This window comes from Microtus pennsylvanicus, chromosome 2, assembly GCF_037038515.1.
Source record: "Microtus pennsylvanicus isolate mMicPen1 chromosome 2, mMicPen1.hap1, whole genome shotgun sequence".
NCBI classification, from domain to species: Eukaryota; Metazoa; Chordata; class Mammalia; order Rodentia; family Cricetidae; genus Microtus; species Microtus pennsylvanicus.
In genome coordinates this window covers 92168138-92187625 of record NC_134580.1, presented here as the reverse complement: position 1 = coordinate 92187625, position 19488 = coordinate 92168138, and the positions used below count along the sequence as shown (strand labels likewise).

The window sequence follows — 19488 nt, the reverse complement described above, 5'->3', positions numbered from 1 at the left end:
TAAAGACCCTGAGAGCTCTTTGCATGCATAGACACCATTGGTTACATTTGTAATTAACCTGGCAGTGATCAAGAGAGGGCCTGACGCGTTTGTGTGTGTTCTGTCACACGTATGGGGCAGCTGCAAGGAAGTGTTTTACCTCGTACACAGTTCCATGGTTTTCAACATACTCGTATCACAACAATCCATTTTCTGGTCTTTTTGTCATCTCAGAAAGAAACTCTGTCCCCTTTGTCAACCCCAATCCCTGTGCTTTCCCCAGCCCTTCTCCTTTACCCTAGATCCCCAAGAGCACTCACTAATCTAGTTTCTGTCCACGGACTTCCTGTCACAGTGACTCCATACAGATGGAACCTCCTATACTTGTTCTTTGTGATGAGGGTACGTTCTTACTGTTACTCCAGACTTACCAATACTGCACTACCCAACTTCCCTGCAGGAGACAGGAGCACTTCCGGGTCTACCTAAAACTGTGGTCTTTCTACATGATGGTTCTTCAAGAACTTCCAGAACTCTAAGATGGGAGATTTCTGAGCCCCAGGTCTCCTGAGCTTGGGTTTGGTGCACTGGGTATCTAGGGCTGGTGAGGATTGTTTGTCAATAACTCATGTGACCCCACTGATGACAGAGCTGGCAGTAGTGGGGAGGTCAAGCTTAGGAGAGGAAAAAAACCAGGTTTTAAATGAAGGCACAAGAGAAGACCACCCTTTCCCTGAGCTCACCGTGGCAGCTCCAGCTTCTGTCCCCCTGGCCCTGAGCAAGCTGTAATGCTGCTTCTTATCAAATGGTCGCCCCTTGACTGGGCCTGACAACGGGACATATCTGAAAGCCATCATAACCATTGACGTCGGCCGTATTTACTGTTCAGCTGGCAAACTCCTCAACTCAGCATAGCAGACAGAATACTCAATCTGCTGCCTGAAGCTCACCAGAACATTCCACTGCCTGGTGCCTGGGGCTGTGTGAGGAGAAGTGACGTGGGGAAGCAAACCAAACAACCCGGCATTAGACAGAACCAAAGGACAGGGTGGGACCTTCGGGAACCTCCCGTCCACTGGCCTCATTTCAGAGTAAATTAAGTCTACAGAGGTGAATTTCTTTGCTCAAGGCCGTGTGGCAGCTGTTGGTGCCAGACCAACAGGGATCTGGGAGCCACAGGTTTGTTTCCTCTTTTCTTCCTTTCCCCTCCTTTCCAAAATCCCCCCCTTGGGATGGGAAGAATCAGATCCAATCACTCCGACTTTTCAGACTTTAGTAGATCCTAGGCTCATTCATCCATGGCTACAGATCTAGTGGATTTGCATACTGATATTCGTGCTGAATGAGTAGGAGCTGAAATAATGGCCTCTGAAGAAGTCAGGGTGGATTTCATAGGTGGCTTTAGGAGCAACCCAGAGCAGGTCAAGTTCAGTGAGGGGTGAAGCTTGTGTAATTTGGATCTCCCTCCCCGCAAGTTAAGAAAAACAGTACAAACTTGTAATTTTAATGGTCTGGGAGAGATGGCTCAGTGTTAAGAGCACTGGCTGCTATTCCCGATGACCAAGGTTGAATTCCCACCACCCTCATGGCACCTTACAACTGTCTCTAACTCTAGTTTCAGGGAACTCAATGCCCTTGTCTGGCCTCTGCACACATCAGACACACATACAAGATGCATAGATATATATGCAGGTCAAACGCCCGTATACATAAAATTAAAAATATAATAATGATAGCTACGAGTCCTTTAAAGCAGTTCATACAAAGAGGGGGCTCATTTTGCTTCACTGTCAAGCTACTCTTAGGACCCGTGAGGTGGGATCGACATTTTTGTTTATGTAAATGACACCTGCTATACTGGGAAGCATTTTATAACCTTCCGCCCTTATGAAATAAGGACCACCCTGGAAATATACATGTACTGAAGGCCTGTGCTGTGTGAGAAGCACCAAAGAGAGCCAAGAGGTCAGGGAAGCACTGCCTCACTCAGGGTGTGGGGCATTGAAGCCCAGGGTGAAGACTGGGGTTTCCCTTCCAACTCTCCATGTCTTTAGTCTCTTTGTCTGAAGGGGAGTTAGATACAGGTGTGAATGAAGCCCGTTAGCATCATGGGATGAAAATACTTTCAAAATTTGCATGATTTTTTTTTTTAAAGACAGGGTTTCTCTGAAGCTTTTGGAGCCTGTCCTGAGCTCACTCTGCAGATCAGGCTGGCCTCGAACTCACAGACATCCACTCGTCTCTGCCTCCTGAGAACTAGGATTAAAGGTGTGCACCACCACTGCCCAACATGAATTTTTGAAGTTATGTCTCACCTGGTAAGCCCCTTAAATCCACATCACTGCCTTGAAGGGAAGGGAAGGAACACATATGATCAGTATGGTCTTTCCCTAAAGTGTGCCTAATGTCCCCGACACAGTAGTAGAAATGAACACTCCGGTAATCCGCCAATTCCCACAACATTTGTTCTCCTGGAAACCAACACCTTCATCCATTCATTCTGTCCTATTTAAATAATAACACCAGCATTAGACTTCTCTTTTTCCCTTGTCTTTAGCCTGTTCCTGCCATTTTCCAGATGATACAACTTGGGATAGAGATAAATGTGGGCTCAGGAGAGCTTGGTTCGTTGAAGAAATCTCATTCTATTTGCTTCCTTCACTCTTCATTGTTGGGTCTGGGTGTTCTGAGTCTCTGTGAAGACAGGACAGTCAGAGTCGTGAAGCAGAGTTCCGTTAGGAAAACAGAGCAGTGTTTTTCTTTCTCCAGAGTTCACTTGGATTTCAGGGAGACATGACAAGGGATTGTGTGTTTTCGTGCACTCGCAGATTCACCAGCTTGGATGGCAGTTTCAGCGCTCTTTGGAAATGAGCTTCAGGGATCTTGAAGGGCAGTGGATTCTCAATCCCTCGCTGAAGTATAGGAAGCGGGGCTCCAAAGCTGTGGTCTAAGGTGTGCTTGTTCATTCCCAGTGGCATAACCAATCCTGTCACTTGGGTATCCCTCCCTGTTTGAATCATGGGTTTCAAACATCCTCAGGAGTGCTTCCTGGAGAATTCCAAAACTTTTAACAAATCAATCCTAATCACCTGAGCAGAAGGGTGTTTAAAACATGGTTTTAATGTTTAAAAATTAAGTTTTCTTCTTCAAAACCTTGTATGAGCCATTAAACAAACTTCTTGGTAGAAAAAAAGCCACTGCCATCAGAGATTTTGAATCTTATAACAGTTTAGTTGTTCTTGGGGGAATTGAGCCAGGGCTATTCCTTTCAAATGCTAGCTCCAGGGAACCATGAAATGACTCAGCAGGTCACTTTGCTGTGCAAGCCCGACAACCTGAGTCTGACCCTTGGAACCACAGAAATTTGGGAGAGGGAAACGGACACCACAGACCTTCACACATGCATTATGGTCCACACTCAGATGTCGGCACACAGGACAATGGTGAAGAACGCAAAGCTCATCCCTTAAGGTGCAGTCACCCTGAGCATCAGCCTGGAGAAAAGTGACTCTGCTTGCTGTTAGGGAGTCTCTGCTAGGTGGATGATGAGAGAAGCCCAGGGGGACAGGCTGGAGCCATCGGGACACTCGTCCTCCACTCTGTCACTCTGCAGGTTGCCAGTTGCAGAGGAGCATTTACCTCCATTCCCACTCAGCTTGCCATCGGCGATTTCTCCACTGACACCCGAGTCCGAGGAAATAAACCTTTAGTAAGAGCGCTGTTATTATCGCTTGTTTACAGAGAAGGTTACTAGTATTCAAAGAGGTAAGCGTGTTGTTCAGAATCCTATACAGAAGTGGTTCTCAACTTTCCCAGTGCTGTGTGCAGCCCTTTAACACAGTTCCTCATGTTGTGGTGACCCCCCTCAACCACAGATTTATTTTTGTTGCCACCTTGTAACTGTAATTTTTCTACTGTTAGGAATCATAATGTAATATCTGTGCTTCTGTGGGGTCATGACCCACACAGGTTGAGAACAGCTGACGTGAGGTTTTAAGTTGCATGGGTCATGTGCACTATAAAATGATGACCACAACGGACTTTTATTAAACATTTAATATTGACCAGAATCCACACAAAAAGCCTTAAGAGTATTTTATCCTTATGCTGCCCCAAATGTTAGTATTGTTAGTGTCCTCACTTGACACATGAGATCATGCAGTCAGTTTGATGGAACCAAGATTCTAACTCAGTCAGCCAGGCTACAGAGGCCGTGCTTTTGGGGCTCACACAGCCTCCTCTACATGCTTGTCCGTTCCACACACTGGTCCCCAGCCCCGTGTGGCTCCTAGGCATGTGTCATATGGGTCAGTTGAATTGCAGACTTCCCAGATACAAACTACACAGAATATATTGACCATAGTGTGGGAAAAGAGTGTCAAGCATCTCAATGGTAGCCCTTATATTGATTGTATGTTGAAATAATAGCAACCTGGATATACTGAGATAGATTGAGATGAACTTTTAAAACATAGTTTCACCTGCTTCTTTTTCACTCCCTGAAGTGAGGCTAGCAGACAATTTTCACTTATACGTGAGGATTATATTATATTGCTGTCAGACCGTGTTTCAGCAGACTGTTTCAACATGTATAGAGACCGAAACTTTCCTAGGCCGCAGTTGATGCTCCTAGTTAGCCCTAGTTAAAGTTTTGGTTAGCATGACTGATGGACGGGTCCCTGGCAATCTTAAGTGTGAGTTCTCTGTCACTTATGAACTTGGATCGCCTGTATTACCATGAGTGGGTAAGAGAGAAATCAAAAGGGTTGGCTAAGCCATGTTTCCCTGTCTTGCTAACTGTATGCTGCCTGCCATCTCTCTTCTGACCTCACAGCTTGAGTCCCTCATACCCTCCCCGCCCCCTGCCCCGCATCTCTGTGACACCTTCCTGATGTGTTTCCTATCACGTGCCTTTAGACCCCAGCTCCAGCTGTAGTGCCTGGCGTAGAATTGATAAGTGACAAGTGCCTAGTCATTTTGTTCTGTTGCTGTTCTATACATAATGACTATTGCCAGGAAGAGATTACATGGGTCTGGAAGGAAGAAGTTGGGAATGTTTGTGGAGCTGGGAAAGCCGCGAGCTGGAGAAACATTACCAAAGCTTGGCAGAGGATTTATTTCAAGCGTCCCCTCCCACAGTACACACACCACATGTTCTTCCTACTCCCCACTTAGGACAGATTTTTTTTTTTAAATGGTAGTATCTGCTAAAAGTCAGAAACAGAAAAGAATGTTCCTCTTGTCCAAAATAAATGTTTGTGTTAGCAATTTACAAAGGCTTCTTACTTATCTACAGCAGGCTTGGGTGGAGAGAGGGAACGAGAGGTTGCTGCTTACTGCAGTTACTACTTGCTCAGGTCATGTTGGAGTGCTCCGCCATGATGCAGAGACCTTTCCTGACCCAAACTGAGGCCCTTGTCTTACACTAAAGACTAGGCTTGGGTGTCAGGGATGGACACAGACTTTGCAGAATAATTATCTCTCCAAGCTGTGTATCCCCTAATCTAGGTGGTGTGGCAGGACTTAGCACCCCAGAGTAGCTGACAGATTAGGATTGTGTTCTGGCTACTTCTCATGTCCAGTCTCTGCCGCTGGATATATCCTCCGTCTTGACCATGTCTTCCCTGTGCCCTGCTGCTCTTTGAAGTCCAGGCTAGCTGGAAACCCGAACGTGGGTAGAGACTGTTTAGAGCTTAGGCCTGGGGCAGGGGTCACATCCACTTTCTGGGTGTCTTGTGCCCGCCTGTCCTCCTCATTTTTCTTTCCCGAGGCTTCTGTGGCTCTCCTTTATTTATTGGACATATTAACTGTGGACGCTTCTTCTCTGATTAGGAGTTTCTTAACTGTTTCTCTGGCTCTAGTTTGGCCTCTGACATCTGTTCACCTTGCTTTCCGTCTGCCTACCAGGGTCAGCAATGGCCGTGTCCACTCTCCACACCTGAGACCCTGACACAACCCCACTTGGCTCGATAGCTGGTAAGGCAGCAGCAGGCCTGGAGTTCCCGTTAGTGAATCACCTCCTGAACATCAAGACGTCTTAGACGTCTTCTGAGAAGCAGATACGTGAGGCCGTGGGTTACTGTTTATTTAGTCACTAATCATTGTTATGATAATTACTCATTACAGTTTATTAATTAGTACTCATTATTGTGGAATGACACATAGGCCTGGAGGACAAAACGGCTTTGGACAAAGGATGTCAGGGGTAAGTGAAGCTTCTGGAAGCAAAGTGCAGCTGGGGCGGAGCCAGATGCTTGAGCACTCAGACTTAGCTTAGTCACCAACCCAGTGCCTTCTACATCCTCAGCTAAGCCAACCACCTCCACGTGCATACACCATTTTATTTCCAAATACTACCGATACCTTAACACGGGCTCCACTCTGACGGCCCATAGAACTTCACACTGGAATCAGAATAAAGTTTTTATAGCATCAATATAAAGGTATGCCTGGCCTCTGTATAATTCGATGAGTTGATTCTTCATTTCAGACAACAATTAAGTGTAGTAATAAGGGCGGCGGGGCTGCCTGGCTAGCTTATGCCCGAAATAACAACACACAAACTGTATTCATTTAATCACTGCTTGGCCCATTTCGATCTAGCCTCTTCTAGGCTAATTCTCACATATTAATTTAGCCCATTTCTAATCATCTGTGTAGCTCCCATAGGTGCGCTTACCAGGAAGATTCTAGCCTATGTCCATCCTGGGTTGAGCTTCATCGTGTGCGTCTGCCTGGGAGCTGGGAGCATGGCGTCTCTCTGAGGTGTCTGCTCCCGAGAGGAGAGCTGTGGAGTCTGAGCTCACTTCCTCTTCCTCCCAGCGTTCTGTTCTGTTTACTCCTCCCACCTATCTTCTAACCAATGAGGGCCAAGCAGTTTCTTTTTATTTAACCAATGACCTTCCTCCATCAATTAAGAGTTATATGAAGGAGCTAGAAGCACTTCTTCAGATTGCTTATTCAAAATGGCTTTTCTTAAACCTGCTAGGTTCTCAAGTCTCCCAGAAACTGTCACATGTCCAAATTATTCTGTTTTATTCTTTGTGTTTTGCCTGTATTGAGAGAGGCCGGGCTCATGGTGGCTTACAAAAATTAAATTCATAGAATAAAATTTGGACTTTGGCAATCGAGTAAACAGCCAAAACAAATACACTTTGGTGAAAAAAAAATAGACATTTTCTTCTTTTGAAAAGCAAGCAGTGTCTAAGCAAAATACCTTAAAAGTGAACTAAAAAGCTTTTCTAAAGTAAACAACTTTGCCTGGGAGCCTAAATTGGGACCACATGGAGATGCGGAGCCTACAAATGCAGCGATCCAGGCTCCTTGGTTCTGCCTTCGCTGCTCTCCTGCCTCCTAGTGACCCTGGTAGCCTCTGGTCTCAAAGGAGCCCTAGGACTGTAGATCCTAGTATGAGGGGGAGAAGGCAGAAGAATGAAGAGGAATGAAAACAAATGTCTTTCAACCCCAAACATCTGAACAGTCAGTTTTGCTCGAGAATCTGCCAGACTCGCCCAGTGCAGATCTCTCCCTGTGTGTTTGTGGGGCGGAGCTTGTGAGAGACCAGGCTTGAACTTGAGACTTGAGAGCGTGTGTGTGTGTGTGTGTGTGTGTGTGTGTGTGTGTGTGTGTATGCAAGAACTGCAAGCAAACTGCTCAGGCCAGGTTCTGCCCGGAGGCAAATCCAGGAGAAGCCAAGTGGGCACAGCTAGAATCATCCTTTTGTTTTTCCCATTCCCCAAGTGCTTTGTACTTTGGGGCAATCAGTCATGAGTCTAAGGGATGTCGTTTTTGACACATAAGCCCTGTCCATTTTAAACATTTTACTAAAAGGCCAGAGGAAATGGAGACTACAGCATCCATGCTGAAGAGTGAGGGTGCCATGCTTGTTTCCTCATGCGGGGAACACATCTTTCTTCCTCCATGGGTTCGTGTCCTGCCCTACCAAGTGGACATTTATGTCAGATATTCGTCCACATGGACATCTTTTGTCCCCCTTTGACGAGAGGGCAGGATCCTCAAGGACAGTGGAGTGAGTTTGAGGGAACTGCTCTGAGAACCATGGGGAGAATGGACTCGGATATGGATTGAACTAGTTGTATCTGGTAAGGGCTCCTAGATGCCATCAAAGTGCTCCAACTGTTTTGGGTCACTGTAGCTCAAAACCTCAACTACAGAACTGTGGTCTTCGGAATGAAAGCTGTGCAGGATGATTAACTTTGGCTCTGTGGACTGTGCTGTTGGCAAACGGGGACCGCGTAGTGAGAAGCAGCTAATATTCATCGAGGGCTCAGTAGTACGCCATGGCATCCAGGTGAGCCTTTTCGTATAACACACATAGTGTCTGATTCATTCTCCTCCAAGCATCTCACTCCCACACTAGACTGGAGGAAACAGCTCCGACTGGGAGATTAGGGATTTGCACAATATGGCAGCAGGTGCGCTTGAAGGCAGTCCCAACCATCAGGAAACAGTGGGAATCCATAATGGTTTTTTTTCTGTTGCCTATACCTCCTTAGCTAAGGATATATTGACTTTTCATACTATGCCTGAATTTTAGAACATTCGTCTTTCAGGAGAAATTGTGTGTGGACACATCACGTGTGTGTGTGTGTGTGTGTGTGTGTGTGTGTGTGTGTGTGTGTAGGACAACTCCCAAACTGTTGGAGCAAAGGAGACTTTCCAAAGCTTCAAAATTCCTGAAACATGGGTCCATCTCACGGTCCTCATGTCTCCTACTGCCTCACGTGGATGGTGTCCAGCCTCCTCACCCTCCATGCCTGGTCTTTGGCTCTAGGAGAACGTAGACGCCTCTACCCACTTCTTTCTGCCCTAGCTGCAGACTGGGAGCCTCCCTTTTCCCCCTCACTTCATCTCTAACATCTGTGGGAGGCGAAGCCTTTCTTGCCCTGTCAGCTTTCTCTGAAGAGTCTGAAGGGGAGGGGGAGGAAAAAAAAAAGAAGTAGGGCCACCTTTAACAGTTTATGTGGTTGCTCCAGTCTCCCAGACATTAACAAAAGAAAGCGGGTGGTGGCTTCCTAAGTGATGGATGGGGACACTGGAGGACTCAGGACGGGGCTGCAGTGTATTTTTAGTGCCTGCAGCTTGTGGTAACCTAAGTGAAAACTGCTGGATCCCTTCCCTTCCACTGAATGACTGGTATTGAAGAGTCTATGCCTTCTCCTGCCAGACTTTTCCTCACGGAACTCCCCTTTTATGAGGTGGGTGACTAACTCCTTGGCACCAGGCTGCCCCGCCACAATTCTCCTTTATTGCCCAGCACTGATGCCCAACTACACGACTCCACAGACAGCCTCGGCATGGGGCGAGGGGCACCGATGGAACTCGACTGGCTGTAAGCTTGTCAGGGTGTTACCAAATTGTGAGGCAAAGTTGGCCGGGCAGGGGTTCCGTCTGGACACGCTGAGCCGTCTGGCATGAGGCAGCAATCAGAGACGAAGGCAATATGGGAGTGAGAGGACAGAGGCCAGCTTCCCGTCTCAAGAGTGTTTCTGCTGGTACCTTGGTCCACAGTGGGAAGCCAAACCCCTGGTCACTGTCGTCTTTGGAACCCTTGAGGGAGCTAGAAACAACCAGAGACCCCAGTATCCTGAGAAGTCATTGGTGCTTCAGGGTTGAACTGATCTTAAAAGACCAATGGGAAGCCACCAGAGAGAGTGCTCATGGGCTGCCCAAGGCCCCGTGACGCGCTCCTGGTGTCATTCAGAGTGGAAATCATGCTGCGGCATCAGACTACAAAATGGCAGGCTACAAACTCGTTGAGGGGCTGTGGGTCAATAGCCATAGTCCAGAATTCTCTTATTTCAGAGAAGTAGCTCTGTTCCTATTGACCTCACCGAGCTCTCCACAGAATAAAACAGTGCTTCGGAACCACTGAAACCAAAGCCTGGTCTGTGGCTCTAGAAGCCATGAGGAGCAAGCCAGCAAGCAGCACTCTTCCATGGCCTCTGCATCTGCTCCTGCCTCCAGGTTCCTGCCTTGAGTTGCTGTCCTGATTTCCTTCAGTGATGAACAGTGATATGGGAGTGTAAGCCAAATAAATGCTTGTCTCTCCAAGCTGCTTTTAATGGTGTTTCAGTGCTGCAATGGCGACCCTAACTGATAACAGGCTCTGATGTAGATCAATCTAACTCAGCTAGTCTTTGGTTATTTTTTATACCTCTTCCACCCACCCACTCAGAGTCCTAGATTACACTAGTTACAGCTAAATACAGTGTTACTGCTATGACAATGCACACACACACACACACACACACACACACACACACACACATCTATCAGTGAGTTTGTATTATCTAGATTTTGGAAATAGTGGTATGGTGCCAATTTTTTAAAAAATATATATATTTATTTACTATAGGTATAGTATTCTGTCTGCATGTACACTTGCAGGCCAGAAGAGGCACCAGATCTCATTACAGATGGTCGTGAGCCACCATGTGGTTGCTGGGAATAGAACTCAGGACCTCTGGAAAAGCAGCCAGTGCTCTTAACCACCAAGCCATCTCTCCAGCCCCCTGGCGCTAATTTTAATACATAAACTTTATACAAAGAAAACTGGCCTTAAATCTCATTTAACAAGAATTGGATATTTCTTATTCTTTCAGAGGTATTTGTAGAATAAAAACACAATGGAAGCAGATAATGTCTCATCACAGGATAGGATTGATTATCTGAAATAATTTCGAAGGTCTTACTAACTAAAAAAGACCCTGTCTTTACCAATGGTGTTTTCTCACACCATCAGATCACGGTCCTTTGGAAGCTTTGCCGGTTTCTGATGCATCTCTTTCGTGTGTATTACTAGAAACTTCAAGTCCTGATCCCAGTCCTTGTTATTTCACTCCTGAGCCTCAGCAAAATTCTTTTTTCTTTTTTAGATTTTTTTCGAGACAGGGTTTCTCTGTGCAACAGTTTCAGTTGTCCTGGAACTCGCTTTGTACACCAGGCTGGCCTTGAACTCACAGAGATCCACCTGCCTCTGCCTCCCAAGTGCTGGGATTAAAGGTGTGTGCCACCATCGCCTGGCCTCAGGCACATTCTTAAAGCAGGCTTCTTAGCTTCCTTCCAGCTCACCCCTGCATAGTGATCCCGAGATACCTATGCCATGCTTAACCACACTAGGTTGTAGAATCTTGTTCATTGTTTCACTGTGTGAACCTTGAATAACCAAGTAGACTGAAGGAACAACTAGGGAACAGAAACCACACTTTCTCAGGTTAATTCTCTATGGCACTAATAAACTAATTGGTGTGTTGTTTCCTACAGAAAGTCCTTCATGCCCCTGGGCTGGGCTACATACTTTTCTATACAATGGTAACTTCCTGTGCTTCCCAGCTATGTGATACATGCATTACAACTGGCTGTATTGTACATGTCCCTCCCTCCCTTCCTTCCTTCCTTCCTTCCTTCCTTCCTTCCTTCCTTCCTTCCTTCCTTCCTCCCTTCCTTCCTTCCTTCCTTCTTTTCTTCCTTCCTACTAGAACTCAATGAAAACAGCATCTACAACAATCTGGTTGACCCTCTGTCTTAGTCAATGTTCTATTGCTGTGAAGAAACACAATGACCATGACAAGTCTACAAAAGAAAACATTTGATTGGCGCTGGCTTAAAGTTGCAGAAGTTTAGTCCTTTATCACCGTGGCAGGAAGCATGGTGGCATGCAGGCAGATTTGGTGCTGGAGATGCAACTGAGTTCTACATCCTGATGCGGGGAGCAAAAAGGGAGAGCCGCTGAGTCTGGCTTGGGATTTTGCAAACCTCAAAATCCACCTCCAGTAACATACCTCCTTCAACAAGGCCACACCTCCTAATCTTTTCAAAGAGTGTCGCTCTCTGGTAACCAAGCATTCAAATCTATGAGCCTATGGGGGCCTTTCTCATTCAAACCACCACTCCTTCTAATGCTCAAACTGGATATTGTTTTGTCTAAGTCTTAATGTATAGACTATGTTTAATAAATCGTTTAAATTATTTGAATAATGATGTTTAAATGTGTGTTTGATTAATGTCAGACATTTAAGGAAACCAAGGGAAACAGACCTAGCAGAGCCTGTGATAGCTTGGCATTCAGGCTGGGATCTAGCATGTGATGTCACAGACCTGTTCTGAACAATGGAACGAATCAGAAAAGCAGCTTGTGGCTGAACACGCCACTAAATTAAAACTTCCTTTCTAGATGTGCACAGAGCAGCATCTTTGACATCTTCATGTCCCCCAAGGTTCCTATCTGCTTCAATGAGTGCATCTGTACGCGATGTCCTTAAGCATGGTTTGAAAAGACGTTTGTGTTCTGGTAGCTCTACCTGGTTCTAAACATCTGTTGCTTCGAACAAGTGCTACATTCACGTAAGTGGCACCGGTGCACAGAGGTAAACAGAGCCCTGGCAGGCTCTCCGTAAGGGAAACTGTTTGCTTCCTTCATTAATTACTAATGGGGCATTAAGACATGCGTTCTCCCCGAGCCAAGTTGGGTAATTCCTGGCACCTAGTCCGAGGGTGCTTCCAAAAGCAGAGGCATGTATTGACACAGCAGAGAGCTTGCCCTGTAACAAGCATAGTAGTGGCTACGGCACCAGGCTCAGAGTCAGCTTCAGGTATATCAATACTGAAGGCACAGATCCATTGCTTTCACCTTTACAGTTTGCAGGTTAATTCGGAAACATAAATTAATTCGGGGCGGGGGGAGCATGTATTCCCAGGGTACTTCTGAAAGCAGCTACCACTGTGTGATTTGGATAACACCTGATGAAGATCTGGAGTAGTTAAAAATGAAGGCAGATAAAATCAGAGGAAGGAGAGTAACAAGCTAATAACAGAATTACAAACCCAAGTGTGGTTTACTAATCAGTTTTAACAGTCAATTAAATGAAAATGAAGAATTTTATTCCTGTGGATACACCAACTAAGAGAACGTCAGAGTGATAGCGTGAAATAGTAAGAAATAAGAGACTGACAGATACTAATTAGTCAAAGTAGACTTTTAGCAGATGTATTTTAATGTAGAGTATGATAAAATATTAATAAGGGCATGAAAGAATGTCAATATTTACTTATGAGTTACATGAAGTAGCTTACTCTAAATATACACATAATTATAGTGATCCACAAAAGAAATACCTGTTTGTTTGTTCATTTATTTGTTTGGTTTTTGAGACAGGGTTTCTCTGTGTAGCCCTGGCTGGCCTGGAACTCATTCTGTAGAACAGGCTGATCTCAAACTCAGAGATCTGTCTGCCTCTGCCTCTCAAGTGCTGGGATTAAAGGTGTGTGCCACCACTGCCCAGAAAAAAAATTTAACTTATTTTTATTTGATATGGATGGGTGTTCTGCCAACATGTATGTGTGTATGCAATGTACGTGCAGGACCCGTGGAGGCTGGAAGGACACTTTTGAACACCATAAGACTGGAGCTACAGATGCTTGTGAGTGATTGTGTAGGTGCTGAGAATTAAACCTGGGTCCTCTGGAGGAACTACTAATTCTTTTAACCCCTGAGCAATTTCTCCAGCCCCAACCCTCTTTTCAAGTGTGTAAATATTGTAGACATTCCCTCTTATTGCAGAGCAATGGCTAACGCTACTAAGGGAGGTTAAGTTTGTCCTTTTAAGGTGAGACTTGAATCAAACATAGCAGAGACTGTGATGGAGAAACAGCTCAGAGAGATGCCAAGGTCTAGCCATGATGACCCAACTTGAATATGTTTACAGTCCTAAAGAAAATACCGTGCCTATCCAAGGAGGACTGGGTTTTGCCAAAAAGACAAAGCCAGTGTATTCACACAGTGTCCAGGGAGCTTTGCCTGGCTGGACTTAGGTAAAGTGGCCAGAGGGGAAAGCCATGGAGTTCATGTATAACAGGTCATCCTACGATTTAGAGTAGACCTCCCTCTATGGACATCTGTGAGCACCCTGTACATGGATTAACACAGCTTTGAGGGAGGACCACTGGTGTCCCAACAGAGTTGACAAATAGGAAGTCTTCCTAAGAAGGGGGTCTGGAAAAAGGAAGCTTGATCTTGTAAAATGTGTTACAAATGAAGTAGTCCCACAGTCATAAGGCACAGAGGTACAGTAAAACAAGTTACTCGTGGGAGCTTCTTCACTGCTGTGTCTGCGTATGGGTGAGGCACTTAGAAACCTGTTGCTGACCTGCAAGAGGTGGGAACAGACAGTTACCAGGCAAATGTGATGATAGGTTATCTATTCTAAACATGCTAAAAAAAAAAGAGAATGGATTAAAGAGTTAATTTTTTAAGTAAACTGAAGTATCCAAATGTTGATCATAAACCCTGCAGAGGCAATGATTTTACAAGTCTAGACAGATGAAAAGAAATTACAAAGGAGAGTTAAAAACGACTCAGACTATGCAACTATTAAAAGCTTATGTTAGCAAAATATCATAATAGCAAGCAGAATTCAAAGTCCGATGACATGGGGAATGCTTGCAGAGGATGTGACAGAGGCCTAATATCTTTATTAAGTGTAATGTTTGTACAAGTTGATAAGAGAAACATGGTAATTCTAGAAGCATAAACAGACAAGTCATAAAAAAGAAAACAAAACCAGTAAATAAACATATGGAAGATATTTGATTGATTTGGCAGTCAAATCCATTTAAGCAAGCAAGAAAAAATATGAAATTTCATGAAAGCCGATGCGGGTGAGGATGTTGTTAAATGGCACTCCACTGTTGGTGATAGTTTATAAATTAGTGCCTCCTTTCTGGAAAACATTTGGCAGTACAATATCATGAGCCATAAAAATGTTTATAGCGTTTGACCTAGTAATTTGACTTACTTCTGGGAACTTATCCTGATGAAAATTAATCCAAAATATGGAAAAAATTAAGGCCCTATGATACATTGGGAAATACTAAGTGTCTCACAATAGAGGAATAGTTAACGTGTCATGGTGCCCTGATTAGATATAAAACAACATTTTCCTTCATAAATGCAGAAATGGGGCACAGGCAGACAAGCAGAAAGATTCTTGTGATTTAATATGAAAGAATTATGAAATGTTTAAAAGTTCTTCTTAGATTGATTTATTTGTGTGTGTGTGTGTGTGTGTGTGTGTGTGTGTGCGTGCACACGAGGATAGTGGCCTACTAATGCCACAAGAGGCTGCCAGATTTCTAGAGCTGGAATTACTTGTAGTTGCCACTGCTAATTGTGGATGCTGGGAACCAAAGTCAAGCCCTTTGGAGGAGCAGCAAATGCTCTTAACCACTGAGCCATTACCCCAGCCCCTGTAAAGATTTATGCAGAAAAGTATGTACAGAAAAGAATAGTTGGAGCCATCAAATTTTCAGTTGTTAAGTTGGGGCGGCAGGATGTTAGTGAGTTTTTTCTCTAATTTCCTCCCTGTATGTTCTTTCCATCTATCAGATCTTTGTGACAATTGCCCCCTCGTGTGTCCCCTCCCTCCTACTCAAGCCCGTACCCGACGTCCACAGCCCTGCTCACCTATGTGAGCATCCAGAAACCCACTCGTCTCACCAGCTAAAGGGAACCGTCTCTCCGCCAAGCTCCACGATGATGATTTAACATTTCCATGACAGTCGCGCACTGTTCACGTTCTGAGAAAATGACCGATAGACACTGTGTGTCCGTTTCTGCAGCTAAACCCCGAACCTCAAGATGGCAGGAACCACTTGATGTGTTTCCCTTGCTCTCTAAGGCCAGTGCTTTGCCTGTGTGGTCTGCTGAGTAAATGCCAATTTAAAGATGTTTCCTCCCACTGCAGGTGGAGCTCACGAGGGTCTTCAGCACCTGGGTCCTTTTGGCAACATCCCTAACATAGTGGCAGAGTTGACAGGCGACAACATTCCTAAGGACTTCAGTGAGGATCAAGGCTACCCAGACCCTCCAAATCCCTGTCCTCTTGGGAAAACTGGTAAGGAACAAGGCCTTGGGTTATAATGGGAGGTAATTGGAAATTCTGACCCCAGCGACAATGTGGGCTCCCTCTGAAGAATGTTCCTCTTTTTATTTAGGGTGAGGCCTCTCTCTTCCCTGAAGCATGGAGCTCCCATGTTGGGTGGAGCAGCATGGGAGTTGAATACTACTGAGTCAGTGTGGGGAGGCTGGCCCCGGATGACAGGAAATCCTTAGTCACTGACTGGTATCAAGCCCATCAGCCACCTTTTACTTGCTTGTAGAGTTTTGGATGGATAGGAAGAAAGACTAACTCAGAGTATGGGGGTCTGGAAAAGCTGATAGGAGAGAATGTAGCACAGATGTCCTTAGAGTAGGGTCCCTGGGCCAGCAGCAGCAGCATAACTTGAGAACTTGCTAGAAACGCAGATCCCCTGGCTGAATCAGACTTACTGAATGAGACACACGCAGTCTGGGACTGAGCCGTCTGTGTAGTGACCAGCCTTGGAGCACACTGATGCTTGAAACCTACTTTTAGAAGATGAGAGAAAGAGACCCAGAGTGTGAGCCAAGAGGTTTGCATCCCAGGGCTAACCACACAGTATTTCACTGCTTTAGGGTTTGGTCTCCTCATCGATAGAAGTACAACACACACGCATGCCTTAAAGAAATGTTCAGTGTCATTCCGGGTTATCCCATGCAAGATCTGTGTGACATAGCATTCTGTACCCTTAGGACACTGAGAGAAGAGCAGCCAGCGTGAGCTGATCGAGGTGGCTGAGCTCCCAGTGCTAGACGCGGCCTCAGAACCTGCTTTGGCCTTTGTTATCATTCCAGACTCCACATTGTTTTCCTGACACAACTGGCAATTTGGAAATAGAAGTCATTTGCTAACGTTAGCTACCCTCGGAGAAGAAGCTCTCCAGACCCCCTTACAAAGAACCATGCGTGATACAGAACAGAACAGTTCAGTGATCCAGAATAGAACCCTGACTTGCCCGTGCATCACCACCCATCTCCCTGCACAGAGCAGTGCAGCTCCTAGAACCCAGCTCCTGACTGCAGGGCTAGACGGTGACTTCTAGAGTACATTTCCAGTCCCCCAAATCTTAGCCCGGGCCCCAGCAAGGCTTTATCACTACAGCTCCATCTCGAGGTCCTTGATAAATAGTTACCAAAAGTTGGCAAAACTGCTGCTGCACTCGGACATTCTGCGTGGTGTCCCTTTCCCACATGATAAAGACATTAGAAATGGCTCAGCGAGAAGTGGGGAGTCACACTGGGAATTGTTTGGAAAACTAATAACTTCCGCACTAGCTTCCCGGTGCTGAGACACTGTGTGTCTGAAGATTTCAGTTTTATCCCAAGGGCTAGACAGCCTCTCTAATTGTGAACAGTTCTCCTTTCAGTATTGACTGACAGGTTGTTATCCCTTTGAAACAAGCGGGGGGTGGGACTTCTTTCCTACCCTGGTCCTGCAAAAATCTTCCCGAGCCTCCGTTTCTCCATCTCTGCTTCTCCACCTTGTTTTATGATGCTGGGACTGGAATCCAGGGTCTTACACACTCATTCCACATTCAACCATTGGGATGCAACTCCTGCCCCTACTGCTCCTCTTGTTAAAGATGTTGTTTGTCTAAAATACATTGGAAGCAGGAAGTTTTCAAAGCTCACTTTTAGGGGATCATATCTAGTGATCATCGATCTTATAGAAAAAGGAAAGCCAGGAAAGATAACTTGTTTGCTTTCGTTTGTTATAAAGCACGTATGCTTCCGTGAACCATCACAGGCGTATAGCCCTGTAATCCCAGCTCTCAGCAGGCAGTGACAGGAAGAGGATGAGTTTGAGGCCAGTCTGAGTCTGAGGCACAGATGAGACTCTCCGTGCGAGAGCAATCAAAACAAGAGCAAAATAAAGAGCAACAAAAAAGAGCTTTGTTGGAATAAACTTTTATTTAAAGGGAGGTGTCCAGCCGGGCAATGGTGGCGCACGCCTTTAATCCCAGCACTCGGGAGGCAGAGGCAGGCGGATCTCTGTGAGTTCGAGACCAGCCTGGTCTACAGAGCTAGTTCCAGGACAGGAACCAAAGCCACAGAGAAACCCTGTCTCGAAAAACCAAAAAAAAAAAAAAAGGAGGTGTCCGAGAGGGGCTTTAATCATACTGCAAACCTCCCATGTGCCAATGGTACCACGCATGGCCACCTTCATTTCTTAGGGCAACTCGGTAAATATTTGCTTATTTGTATCTCATAGGTGAATAAGCAGACTTAGAAAAGCCAGGTTAACTCTAAAAAACTGAACCTACAGATCACACAAGAGCTGGGATTTGATTTTCAAGCTTCTCTCTAAAATACAAATCACTGCTGCTATAAAACACAGCGCCAAGACCTGTCTGAAGGCACTAGAGTGGTTCCTAAAGACATCATCGGAGAGAAACAGAGGTCCATGCAATCATTATTCCAGACCACATTCGTGTCTACAGAGCAGTGTACTGATTGCCGGGAAAGAGACAGCAACCCGGACCATACACTTCCCAGGGCTTCTACTCTGCTGTCCTCCATGGTCTGGGTCATAACATCCTCATGTGTCACCAGCGCTTCATGCCACTCAGTAGGACTCCGGGAAAAGGAAAAGACCTTTTCAAAGGAAGCAACAAGAAACACCTGAGGTTAAAGCAAATGAAACATTCTAGAGGTTCTTCACGATAGAAACTTGTTTCTCACGTATGTGAAGTCCTATCCCAGGGAGGTCAGGAAATGACAGAACTTTCTTGACTCTTGATGCCCCCCAGTTGCCCTGGCTGGCAGCATGCATACCAGCAGATGGGGTAGAGTTGGGGAAAGTAGACTATTCCTAGAAGGTTTTGAGGACAGATCTGGAAGTGGAATCTATCTCTTTTCCCTACATTCTCTTGGCCTGGGCTCAGGCAAATGACTCCACCTCATTGTAAAGAAAAGCTGGACAATTAGCCTTGCTGTATGCCAAGGAGAAAGGGGAAGTGGGTTTGGAGAGAAGCCAACAGGTCTTTCCTCCTGGAGTGTTTTCTTGTGACAGAGGGGATTAGAACCCCAGAGGGAACGTGATTCAGAGTGTCTGATACAAACAGACTATGACCTCTGTGTGTCTAGTTGTTTCTGATAAGTTAACTTTTAGAATAACAGCAGATGTGTTGATCATTTCTCAAAAACCTTTGTCCACAGCAGATGACGGATGCCTAGAAAATGCCCCTGACACTGCAGAATTCAGCCGAGAGTTCCAGTTAAACCAGCACCTTTTTGACCCAGAGCATGACTACCCAGGTTTGGGCAAGTGGGTAAGTGCGTTTCCAGAGGCCGGTAGAAGGTTCACGCTGATCTCTTGGGGTTAGGGACACCAGGGATGAATGTACACGTGAGGGAAGGAGGAAAAATTGTTTTAGGAGTTGATTCCTCAGAAATCTCTGGCTGAGGGGGACTCGGTGCAATTATTATTCCAGACCACACTTGTATCTATGGAGCAGTGTACTGATTACATGGAAAGAGACAGCAACCCAGACCATACACTCCCCAGGGCTTCTGCTCTGCTCTCCTCCACAGTCCGAGTCATAACATCGTGATGTGTTACCAGTGTTTCA

At 45.6% G+C, this 19488-nt stretch overlaps 1 protein-coding gene across 3 annotated transcripts in view; it reads left to right on the top strand.

Moving 5' to 3' along the window:
* The window catches only part of Scg5 (secretogranin V), a 45839-nt gene that overhangs the window by 14716 nt on the left and 11635 nt on the right, over window positions 1–19488 (top strand). For 2 of the 3 annotated variants that reach the window (XM_075961732.1, XM_075961731.1), the window contains exons 3-4: window positions 15744–15893; window positions 19076–19188. In XM_075961732.1, coding sequence (XP_075817847.1) covers window positions 15744–15893; window positions 19076–19188 — 263 coding nt within the window. The remainder of the gene's footprint in view (window positions 1–15743; window positions 15894–19075; window positions 19189–19488) is intronic. The other variant, XM_075961733.1, reaches the window with a different exon arrangement.